The 13,006-nt window shown below is 45.4% G+C and overlaps 1 protein-coding gene across 2 annotated transcripts in view; it reads left to right on the forward strand.

Annotated features, from left to right (window-relative positions):
* Positions 1–13,006, forward strand: part of LOC117165757 (uncharacterized) — a 60,533-nt gene that overhangs the window by 45,434 nt on the left and 2,093 nt on the right. Inside the window, exons 4-6 of one of the 2 annotated variants that reach the window (XM_033349118.2) lie at positions 294–767; positions 1,119–1,400; positions 1,498–12,634. In XM_033349118.2, the coding sequence (XP_033205009.2) occupies positions 294–767; positions 1,119–1,400; positions 1,498–12,634 (11,893 nt within the window). Of the gene's footprint in view, positions 1–293; positions 768–1,118; positions 1,401–1,494; positions 12,635–13,006 lie in introns of both variants that reach the window. The other variant, XM_033349117.2, reaches the window with a different exon arrangement.

The following is a 13,006-nucleotide window of genomic DNA, read 5'->3' on the forward strand; positions in this document are numbered from 1 at the left end:
GGTTAATTGTAGCTTCTATCGGAGTAGAACAGACAACACGTGCCATTTTAACGATTCAATTCTTTCAATGAATATTAAGAACGTCGTGCACCGTTTTAACCTTCAATATCACATATTCACATAACTCTGTAATGCATATTCTTTAATAGAATGCAATCTTTCATTCTCTTTAAACTAATTAGAAAAATTCAATTATTCTCTTTAAATCCAGTTCAACTCAAAAAATTTAATCTCTATATAAATTTAAAAGAAAAACACAAATAAGTGTTCCAAATAATTTTGTTAATTTACAGCCACAGCTGGATGCTACTATAACTTTCAACACTATGCGGAGGGCGATAGAATCATAACGAACGAGCCATGCCTGAACTGCACGTGTCACAATCGAATGCTGATGTGTTACTTGAGGGTTTGTCCCTTCACCAAGGCGATTGGCCAAGACTGCACGGTTGAAAAACGCCCGGATCAGTGTTGTCCTGTCATCACCTGCCCAGAAGTGCCGGTACAACTGTTGACCTCGACTACTAGCGCGCCAGCAATTTCCGGTTCTACGGCGGTCGGTTTCCACGACAATTATGGATGTAATGTTGACGATCGGTTCTACGCGGATGGTGCCCAATTACCCACTGACCCTCAGAATCCTTGCGAACTCTGCTACTGTATCAGGAATAGGACTACTTGCGTCATGCAGGAGTGTACTTTACGTGTCGCTGGATGCAAGCCTGTTTATCAACCGGGAATTTGTTGTCCTGTCAAATATAATTGCGGTAAGTTTCTTGTAAACGGCATTAAACAGCGAAACATTGTGATAAAAAAAATGTGAATTTTTGTTACACCATGTTACTTGCGTTATGAAAGAAACGTAAGATATCGACAAAATTTTGAAAAGCACTAATCCTCCCAAAGCATTTTCGTCGACTATGTAAACTATAAACTCTAACTAAGCTTACTTGAAAATTTTCTCCCTTCATTTTTTTTTTATTTAATTGATACAATAAGATTATTTGTATAGTAAAGATTCACTAATTGTATTGATCAGTATTCGGCAATTTTGATCATTCATCAAGATTAATTTCTGTATATGTTTCATTTGGATTATAACTGTAAATCTTCAACAGAATACGACGAGGAACTCGCCACGACGGTTGAACCAACGCCCGGTCTAATTATGACTACCACGATAGCCCCAGGAGCAACACCGCAGTGCTACCACGAAGGAAAAGTTTACGAGGACGGTGACTTGATCTACTCGACCCAGCCCTGTCAGCATTGCTATTGTTTCCGCGGTGACATCGCATGCGCTGTGCAAGATTGCGGAACACCGATGAAAACTCATGGAAAGAATTGCACAGCCTTGCCACCGCCGGAAGGAGAGTGTTGCCCGACCACGTATCAGTGTGGTAAGAAACAACTTCCTTTATTACACTGCTTAAACGCAGCGAACATTCCAACGTTCGCGAAACTAGTTCTATATAAACATTCTTTATTGCATAGAAGAAGATGGACATGGTGGATTCGTTACATTACCTAGAGGTGAGGAATCATCTACCGAGGAACGCGTTCCAGAAACTACAGCTGCAACTGTGACAATAGCTGAGAAAGAAGCACTGCATCCTGAAACAGCAGAAGAGACCTTCCCAGGTTCTGACAACGTCATTCCTCAAGATCACGAAATTGTAACATCTCAAGCGCCAGTTGAAAACGCGCCGTCTACAGAAGAACCCAAAAAAGAAGAAGTTCCTTCTCTGGAAGAAACCGCTGCTCCAGAAACTCCAACAACTCAAAAAGAAACTGAAGATACTGTAGCAGTGACAGAAGCATCTAGCGCAGCACCAAAATTAACCGAATCTCCCGAGGGAACAAAAGCCGAAGCGACGGAAGCACCATCAGTAGAAGAAAAGGGCGAAGAAGTGGCCACTACACCTGCAGAAGAAACTACTCAAGAAGTCACCGAAATATCAGTTCCAAAAGAAGTACCAGAATCGTCACCAAAACTGGAGACTACACCGCAAGAGGTAACTACGGCAAGAGGGGAAGAAAGACCAGAGGTAGTTACTGAACAAGCAATGCCAGAAGAAACACAAACTGAAAGTAAAGTGCCTGAGGAAGCACAACCTGAATTGCCAAGCGAAGAGAAACCAACGAAAGAAAGTGTGACTGTTTCGGAGAAAGAGCCAAGTGTTACTGAAGAGACAGTACCTACAGAGGAGCATCCAGTGGAGGAAGCTAAGATGCCTACGCAAGCACCAGAGTTTCCAAGCGAAGCACCAGAAGTTCTCAGCGAAGAAAAGGGAACATCTCCAGTTTATGAAGCAGAAGCGACAACAGTTAAAACATTGGGCGAAGGGGAAGTAACTGAAGCAGTCAAAACGACTAAATCTCCTGCCACTGAATCAGAACAGGGACTGTCTACAGAGGCACCCATTGAAGAGAAACCAGAAGAAGCCGCAACGCCTGAGACTGAAATAACAACTGAGAAATCTATTGAAGAGGTTCCAAGTACAGAACAAGTTCCCCAAAAACCTGAGCAAGTTCTCGAAGAAGAAAAGGAGAAACCAATGGAAGTGAGCACGGAGCAATTACCTACAGAAGTGCCTGCAGCGCCGGTAGAACACGGTATAGAAGCAATACCTACAGAAGTTCCAGTGGAACAGAAAACAGAACTACCAATATTTGGACACAAGGTTCCTGAAATGCCTGGTCTGGCTCCCAAGAAGGAAGATATGATTCCTCCTGAAGTACCGGAAACTAGTGAGCATCCAGCTGTAACAGAAGAGTACCACATGGAAGAGGGAACTCCTGTAATTCCAGAACGTGGTCCACCAGGTATCTCGATTACGGAACGTGTACCAGAGAGCAAGGCAGAAGATAAGGATGCAGTAACCGAAATTTACGTTACGGAAGGTTATGTTGACATGAAGCCACCAGAATTCCATGTACCAAGCAGTCTCGTAACTGAAGCACCTGAGCAGAAAGGTTCGTCCATGTATGTACCTACAATTCACGAAACAACAATTGCTCCTAAACAAGAAGCTGTTCCTATAGAAGAAGGAACTACAGTGGAAGCGCAATTGCCCGAAGAAGCGCCTTCGTCCACTTCGATTGCGCCAGAGAAGGCTATAGAAGGTGTTCCTCCAGTTACGGAAGCTGGTGAAGTTCCGGGTGAAGAGAAAGAGGTAGCAGAAGCTGCTGCGAAAGGCACTGAATCTAGCCCTGCAACAGAGATTTCAACATCAGCCCCGGAAATTCCAGAGGAAGTACCACAAGAAACTGAACGACCTAGTTTGCCAGAGGAACAAAGTACGGAGACATCGTCTTCCGAAGTTTCACCGGCAAAAGAGTCTTCTGAAGAACGAGAGTCACCGACAAAGGGACTGACTATCGAAGAATCTGGAGAAACCTCTTCCGAAGAAGTGAACGATTCAAGTGAAGAAATTACTGCTTCCAAAGAGAAACCGGCTGAAGAAGCCGAGAAAGCACCTCAAGAACACGTATTTGAAATATCGGTTCCAACTCCAGCTATAACAGAAGAATATCCAACTGAGCAACCAGCCATCGAAGAGCAAACCGTAGAAACTGAGAAAATAAGTACAGAAGTCAACGCAGTTCCAGAGGAGAAACCTGCTACAGAACAAGAAGAACAAGGTACTGTTGCGCCGGGAGAAGCTTTGCCAAGCGAAAAGCCTGGTATAATTTCGGGAGCTCATGAAGAACAGGCTACTGAGAAACCAATTACTGAAGAGGAATCTCCAGTTACTAAGGAAGCTGACAAAACAATAAGTATAACACAAATACCCCCCAGCGAAGGTGAGCGACCTGAAGCAAGTGAAAAACCTGTCGTTGAAGAAATGCCAAAAGAAACAACGATTTCAGAACTCGAAGGTTCACCAGTAACTCAGGAAACGACGGAGGCTGAAGAACCAACGGAAGGCACTCTAACAATTACAGGTCACCCAACCATAGAGCCAGAAGAACAGAAAACAGAAGCACCAGAGGTTAGTGAACAACCAGCTCTTGAACAAACTGAAGCACCGATAACCAAAGAAACATCATCTGAAGGAATAGTGCAAGAAGAACAAAAAACGGAGCAGCCAACGAAGGAAGAGGGTCCAACTGAAGGACCAGTGACTCCATCTCCGACAGAGGAATCAATGACTGAAGAATTAGGAAAGGAAGGAACACAAATTCCTATAGAGGCGCATCAGCCAACTAAACCTCCTATTACTGAACGTAAAGAAGATGAAATGGGTGCAGAAAAGTTGCCTGAGCTGGAAAAAGGCATTCAGAAGCCATCTCTTGAAGAAGAGAAGCCAACTGGAAAGCCTGTAGAAGAAGAAGAAACTGCTGTGGCAGGAGAAGCTCAAATAACTGAAAAACCCCTTGAAGATCATAAACCTGCTGAGAAACAACCAATCGAGGGATCCGCAGAAGGAGAACAACCAGCGGAAGAAGAGAAACCAGCTGAAGAATCTGTTGAACAAAAACCTGAAGAAGAAGAGAAAACAAGTGAAGAAAAACCAGAGGAAGAAGGAAAGACAGTGGAAGAGGAGAAACCAACAGAAAGTTCTATTGAGGAGGAGAAACCAACTGAAGGACCTACTCTAGAGAAAAAACCATCTGAAGAGAACGTTGCAGAGGAGAAACCAACCGTGGGTCCTATTGCAGAGGAAAAATCAACTGAAGGACCTGCTGCAGGAGAGAAACCAACTGAAGGACCTGTTGCAGAGGAAAAACCAACTGAAGAAGCTGTTGTCGAGGAGAAACCAACTGAAGGTCCCGTTGCAGAGGAAGTACCAACTGAAGGACCTGTTGCAGAGGAAAAACCAACTGAAGGACTTGTTGCAGAGGAAAAGCCAACTGAAGGACCTGTTGCAGAAGAAAAACCAACTGAAGGACCTGCTGTAGAGGAAAAACCAACTGAAGAGCCTGTTGCAGAGGAAAAATCAACCGTAGGGCCTGTTGCAGAAGAAAAACCAACTGAAGAGCCTGTTGCAGAGGGAAAACACACTGAAGCACCTGCTACAGAAGAGAAACAAACTGAAGGACCTGCTGTAAAGGAGAAACCAACTGAAGGACCTGTTGCAGAGGAAAAACCAACTGAAGGGGCTGTTGCAGAGGAGAAACCATCTGAAGCGCCTGTTGCAGAGGAGAAACCAACTGAAGGACCTGCTGTAGAGGAAAAACCAACTGAAGGGCCTGTAGCAGAGGAGAAACCATCTGAAGGGCCTGTTGCAGAGGAAAAACCAACTGAAGGTCCTGTTGCAGAGGAAAAACCAGCTGAAGGACTTGCTGTAGAGGAAAAACCAACTGAAGGACCTGCTGCAGAGGAGAAACCAACTGAAGGACCTGCTGCAGAGGAGAAACCAACTGAAGGACCTGTTGCAGAGGAGAGACCAACTGAAGGAACTACTGTAGAGGAAATACCAACTGAAGGACCTACTGTAGAGGAAAAACCAACTGAAAGGCCTACTGTAGAGGAGAAACTAACTGAAGGTCCAGTTCCAGAGGAAAAACCAACTGAAGGACCTGTTGCGGAGGAGAAACCAACTGAAGGTCCTGGTGTAGAGGAGAAACCAACTGAAGGACCTGTTGCAGAGGAGAAACCAACTGAAGGCCCTGGTGTAGAGGAGAAACCAACTGAAGGACCTGCTGAAGAGGAAAAACCAACTGAAGGACCTGCTGAAGAGGAAAAACCAACTGAAGGACCTGTTGCAGAGGAGAGACCAACTGAAGGAACTACTGTAGAGGAAATACCAACTGAAGGACCTACTGTAGAGGAAAAACCAACTGAAGGACCTACTGTAGAAGAAAAACCAACTGAAGGCCCTGTTGCGGAGGAGAAACCAACTGAAGGCCCTGGTGTAGAGGAGAAACCAACTGAAGGTCCTGGTGTAGAGGAGAAACCAACTGAAGGTCCTGGTGTAGAGGAGAAACCAACTGAAGGTCCTGGTGTAGAGGAGAAACCAACTGAAGGTCCTGGTGTAGAGGAGAAACCAGCTGAAGGACCTGTTGCGGAGGAGAAACCAACTGAAGGATCTGCTGGAGAGGAAAAGCCAACTGAAGGACCTGTTGCAGAGGAGAGACCAACTGAAGGACCTACTGTAGAGGAAAAACCAACTGAAGGACCTACTGTAGAGGAAAAAGCAACTGAAGGACCTACTGTAGAGGAAAAACCAACTGAAGGACCTGCTGTAGAGAAAAAAGCAACTGAAGGGCCTGTTGCAGAGGAGAGACCAACTGAAGGATCTGCTGTAGAGGAAAAACCAACTGAAGGACCTGTTGTGGAGGAGAAACCAACCGAAGGGCCTATTGCAGAGGAGAAACCATCCGAAGGGCCTATTGCAGAGGAGAAACCATCCGAAGGGCCTGTTGCAGAGGAGAAACCAACTGAAGGACCTGCTGTAGAGGAAAAACCAACTGAAGGGTCTATTGCAGAGGAAAAACCAACCGAAGGGCCTATTGCAGAGGAAAAAGCAACCGAAGGTCCTACTGCAGAGGAGAAACCAACTGAAGGACCTGTTGTAGTGGAAGAACCAACTGAAGGGCCTACTGTAGAGGAAAAGCCATCTGAAGGGCCTGTTGCAGAGGAGAAACCAACTGAAGGACCTGCTGCAGAGGAGAAACCAACTGAAGGACCTGCTGCAGAGGAGAAAGCAACTGAAGGACCTGTTGTAGAGGAAAAACCAACTGAAGGGCTTGTTGTAGAGGAAAAGCCAACTGAAGCACCTGTTGCAGGAGAGAAGCCAACTGAAGGACCTGCTGTAGAGGAAAAACCATCTGAAGGGCCTGTTACAGAGGAGAAACCAACTGAAGGACCTGCTGTAGAGGAAAAAGTAACTGAAGGACCTGTTGCAGAGAAAAAGCCAACTGAAGGACCTATTTCAGAGGAAAATCAAACTGAAGGGGTTGTAGAAGAGAAACCAAGTGAAGCCACTCCTTCTCAGGAAACTGTACCAGTATCTGTAGAAATTCCAACTGAAATTCCAATCGAAAAGAAACCTTTTGAAACTCCTGAAACAGCACCTACGGAAGTTCCTAGTGTAGAAGAAAGTTCTAGTTCGTCTGCTCCGAAAGAGGTACCTGAAGTGTTGACAGAACTTCCAGAACAAAGTTCAGAAGCTGCCATCACCACAGCTACGGAAGAAGTTTCGCACACCGAGGAAGCACAAACAGTGAGTAGTATGTCACAAGAGCAAACAACAAAAAGTCCCACTATTCACGAAGGAGCTTCTACGGAACCAACCATACAAGCTTCAGAGCAGCCTACCGAGGAAGAAAAACTACCAGAAGGAATCACTCAAAAACCAGAATTACCTGCTGAAGCATCAACAGCAACTATTCAAAGTGAAACAACCGAGCAAGAAGCTAAAGTGCCTGAGGTTGGTATCATGACTGAAACCCCTGAAGTCTCACCGGTTGAACCTGGAGCTGTTAAGACAACAGCAGCACCACCTGAAGAAACGAAATTACCAGAAGAGGAACAGAAAGTATCTATTCCAGAAAAAGCTCAAACTGAAACTCCATTGAAAGAAGAGGGAACGACTCAAGCTTCTCAAAAGAAGGAATCAGAGGCTCCTATTACAGAAGAAAAAGTTCCAGGTGTATCGCTTGCAACACCCAAAGAAGAAGAAATTCAGGAGACCACACCTTATGCAGAAATAGCGCCGAAGGCTACAACTGAACAAATAGCCGAACAATCCACTCTAGCTGAAACAATTCCAGAAAAAGGACTATCTACAGAAGCTCCTTATATACCACCAGCAATTCCAGGAGAAGGCAATTGTCTCGTCGAAGGACAATCTTACAGCAACAACTCTATAATTCCTCCAGCCAATCCTTGTCAGCTTCAATGTCGTTGCATCAGTAGCATCATTCAATGCGACCTTGTTCAATGCCCACCGCCTCCCAATCATTTATCGAACTGCATGCCAATTTATACTAGCAAGGATGCCTGCTGCCCGATGTACACCTGTGACTCGACGCCTACAGCAGGGTTAGAGTCCGATAATCATATGATCGAACACGAAACGCCTAAATACGAAGAGGAACAGAAAACTGTATCACCGACAGCTGAAGTTCCAGTGAAGGAAGGCACAACGGAAGCTATCAGGGAACATTCGACTATGGCACCAGAAATGCACATATCCCATGAAGAAACGACTGAACAGACACATGCACCTGGTTTCTCCGAAGAAAAGCAAACGACGCCGAAATCTGCGGAACCTGAACACGTACAAACGGCTACCGTTGGAGAAGCTGCAAAAGAACCTGAAGAACAAACTCTTAGTCCAGTATCTCCACAGATAGAGTCTTCTAGTCAAATACCTCCAGGGGAAGCGAAAGAAACTTCACCAGAAGTATTAAGCACTCCTATGAAAATCCCAGAGGAACAGGTAACCAAGATTCCATCTACGGAACAGCCGATCGAAGGGCAGGCTCCTGAAGAGCAACCTTCAAGTACTGCTGCGGGTGGGGAACAGACAGTTGTAACGACAGAAGGAGTCCAAGAAGAACAAACTTCTGTTGGAATTGAAAAGGAAGCTTCTACCACGATAAGGCCAACGGCTGAACAATCATCTATTCCATCTGCTGAAGAAGGAGAAAAATCTGTAGAAGGCGAAGAACAAATAACTGTTTCACCTGCAGTTTCAGAAGAAGGTATAAGCAAGGAACCTGAAGTACCAAGCTCTTCCATATTGCCAGAGGTTGCAGTGACGGAAGGTCAACCTTCAGTGAATGTTGAAACTCAAGGACCACTAGAAGAAGGCACTACTGTGGGCCCAGAATCGGTAACACAGCCCGAAGAAGAAGGAGTAAAGGAAACTAAGCCAGCTGAAGAGGAAAAACTTGCTCAACCTGAACAACCTACTACAGAAGGTGGATTACAGACAGTCCAACCTGGTGAAGCAGAATCTGAAAAAACATCCATACCACCTGCTGAAGTGTCTACTTCACAAGAAGGTGTAACAGCAGGCGATGAACATGAAGTGACTCATGTAGAACAAGGAACTGTTAAACCAACTGAAGGTGAAACACCCGTAACGGCAGAAATGGAAATGACTGCGCCTAGTGTGACTAAAGAAGGACCAAGTAACACAGAAGCACTCGAAGAAGGAATAACCACGCCGTCAATCATGGGTGCAGAAACTACAAGGGAACCAGAAACTGTTTCAGAAACTACTCCGGAAGAAGAACATGCCGTACCCGAAAGAACTGAACAACCTTTGATACCTACTACTTTAGCAGAAGACGGAATTAAGGAAACCGTAGTTAAGATGACTACGACAACGCCCGAAGAACAACCTGTGAAGTTACCCGAAGAACAGTTATCAAGTTCTACCGAAGCTGCTGAGGTAAGCACTGAGCAACCCTCAACATCCACTAAAACGGAGGAAACGGCAGAAAAAGAGGGGGTCACTGAAGGACAACTAAATATCGTTAAAATGAAACCTGAACAGGAAACTACACCGCTACGTGAGGAGCAACAACCTGAAGTAACACCAGCAGTGAAAGAAACAGCAGGATCTGTTTCACCTGTTGCAGAGGAAACTACACCATCGTCGGAAGCTACGCAATCTCCTGTATCTCAGGAAACTATTACAGAAGCAACACCTGAAGCTAGTACAGTGAGAACAGCTCCTGAATTGACTTCTCCTCAAACACAAACCGAACAACCTTCAATGGAGAAGGAAACCGGGGCACCTGCTACTGAAGAAGTGACTACAGAAGGAATTAAGGAACAACCTATTGAACCAGAGGAGCAACCGGGTACTGAAAAAATAAATATAGCTCCCGTTGGAGGTGAAGTGCCTGAAATTACAGAGCCAACTGAAGTTCCAGAAGAGGTAACAAAGAAAGAAGAGCAAGTGACAGAATCTGTGGTACCATCTGAGGAAACTACAATGCCAGTTGTAACTGTGGGAGAACAGAAACATGAAGAGGGAACTGAGGAACCAATTGTAAAAGAAGGTGTGACACCTGCAGAGACGACCAAAATGCCTGATATGGTAGGTGAAGGAATCACAGCTACAAGAAAAGAACAACCTAGTGCAACACTACCTCCAGTTGTGGAAATCAGTTCCACAGTAGCACCAGAAGAAATTCCAATTTTGCCAGAACAGACAACGGAAGGGCAGAAACCTCTAACAGAGGGTGTAACAGAAGAGAAGGGTACGACTGTGCCGAGTGAAATGGGTTCAACTCCTGAAGAACAATCTTCTGTGACGGAAGAAAAACCGGAAGAAGAAATGACGCAGAAGACTGGTGTACCGTCTGTAGAAGAAGCAACAGGCAAACCAGTGGAAGAAGCAGCAACGAGCAAACCAGCGGAAGAAGCAGCAACGGGCAAACCAGCAGAAGAAGCAGCAACGGGCAAACCAGTCGTAGAAGAAGCAACAGGCAAACCAGTTGAAGAAGAAGCAACAGGCAAACCAGCGGAAGAAGTAGCAACGGGAAAACCAGTGGAAGAAGAACAGACGACTGTTGAAGAGCAAACAACTCCAGTAGAGGAAATCGTAAAGGTAACTGAAGTTGTTTCTAAGGCACCTGCCGAGGTTGGTTCTACTGAAATACCAGTGAAGATAGCGACTGAAGAAACAACAGAACAAGGACTATCTGCGATACCAGAAAAAGCACTTCCTACCGAAGGACCAGTGCAAGCTGCTGAAGGTCCTATGCAAGCTACCGAAGGACCGGTGCAAGCTACTGAAGGTCCGCAAGTTCCCCTTCAAGCTCATGAAGAAGAATATTCGACCGAAGCTCCCGAAAACGTAACTCCTGCAGGAGAAGTCCCGACACCAGAAGTTCCAGAGAAAGAGATTCCAACTGCAGTACCAGAAGAAGCAATTACTACCGAGGCAGCAGAGAAAGAACTTCCTAGCGAAGTTCCAGAGGTAGCTCAACCTACCAAAGCACCAGAAGAGGTTCTTCCAGAAAAGGAGAAACCGACCGAGACAACAGGGAATGCTCTTCCTGAAGAAGAGAAGCCTAGCGAGGTAACTGAAAAGACACTTTCTGAAGAAAAGAAACCCACTGAAGTAACTGAGGAGATTCCTGAAGAAGGAAAGCCAGTCGAAGCTGAACAGCAAACAGTTGAATCCGAAAAAGAAGTTCCTCAAACTACTGAAAGTATTTCATTCCAAGAACAATTCCCTGAATTAGTATCAAGTTTGACTAAAATTCCTCAAGTTGAAGAACACACAACTAAGCTTCCTATCACTGCCGAAGAAGAATTATCACAATCAACTACACCAGTAGCTAAAGCTGAAGCAACATCTCTTCAAGAAGGAGAAGTTCCAGTGTCTCCAGTTGAAGCTACGGAAGCTACAACAAAGGAAGCTGAACCAAGTCAACCTTCAGAGGAAACACAGCCTGCAGTAACAGAAGCACAGCCTGCTGTAACAGAAGCACAACCTGCTGTAACAGAAGCACAGCCTGCTGTAACGGAAGCACAGCCTGCGGTAACAGAAGCACAGCCTACCGTAACGGAAGCACAGCCTGCTGTAACAGAAGCGCAGCCTGCGGTAACAGAAGCGCAGCCTGCGGTAACAGAAGCGCAGCCTGCTGTAACGGAAGCACAGTCTGCGGTAACAGAAGCACAGCCTGCGGTAACAGAAGCACAGCCTGCGGTATCAGAAGCACAGCCTGCGGTAACAGAAGCGCAGCCTGCGGTAACAGAAGCACAGCCTGCGGTAACAGAAGCACAACCTGCGGTAACGGAAACACAGCCTGGCATTCCAGAAGCACAACCTCCTACCAAACCAGCAATCGAAACTTCAACACAAGAAGCAGAAGAACGCCCAGGAACTGAAAAGGCTCCTGAGGAAGAGCACGCAATTTCAGTGTCAACGGAACAGTCTCAAGAAAAGAGTACAATTGAACCACCGCTTCCTGAAGAGCACAAAGAAGGAGAAACTCACGAGCTGCCAACGGAACCATCGGTTGAATCAGCCGAGGAAGAAGAAGAAGAGGTAGAAGAAGCTGCATTGCCGGAAGCTCCATCGACAACCGAGAAAGAAGAGCCATCTGAAGGTCAACTACCTAGTGGATTTGGCGAGCATCTTCCACCAGTGAATCACACCACTGAACGACCTGTACAACCAAGTCTATACGAACGACCTACGAGTACTCTAGCTCCGCAAGTTCCTGAATATCCTGATCAATCGGTAACTGGAGAAGACAATCCACACTTCCCTCCACATGGTGGCAGTTACTTGAGTCCCGACGAAGATTACGACGAAGATGATCAAGCTATTTACGGACCAGGAACTTGCCGATATGGCGGCAAAGTTTATGTATCGGCGCAACAGATTCCAAGAGATGATCCATGCGACTTCTGCTTCTGCTTCAGAAGCGACATCATTTGTCTGCAACAAAGCTGTCCACCGCCGATCCCAGGTTGTCACGAGGAACCGATCAGTGGATTCTGTTGTCCAAGATACGAGTGTCCTGTGTCAATGGCCACGTCGCTTAATATCACCACAACGACAACCACGACGACAACCACGTTGCCACCGCACTTCCACGCTCATGCATATAAGGGAGCTGCGAAACGAAGCGGCTGTCAAATTCGCGGACAAGCGTATCGTGTTGGAGAAGTTATTAGGTCCGCATCAGGACCTTGCCTTCAGTGCACGTAAGTTTAAAGTCTCTTTTTAAGTAATCATTATCATTTAAGGCTACTGTGTGTAAGTTATACTCAATAGGAATTACATATATCCCAAAAATATTATATTTTAATCAAATTCTATGTCATGTTCTAAACCGTATGTTTGCGGCTAGATTCTTTAGGAATCAAGCGACATACTGGCATGATATTAAATTATACTTCCTATTTAAAAATAACTACATCCGAAAACTCTACATTCTAACTATAGCAATATATGGCATCAAATGGTCCAACTACCAATCACTATCAAAAGTAAAAAAGCCACGAGCGAAATACTCATTGTCTTATAAAAAATTGTCCTCAAACCAGTAGTTTATCTCGAGCATATTCACAATCCCT

The sequence above is a fragment of the Bombus vancouverensis genome, chromosome 3, assembly GCF_051014615.1.
Source record: "Bombus vancouverensis nearcticus chromosome 3, iyBomVanc1_principal, whole genome shotgun sequence".
NCBI classification, from domain to species: domain Eukaryota; kingdom Metazoa; phylum Arthropoda; class Insecta; order Hymenoptera; family Apidae; genus Bombus; species Bombus vancouverensis.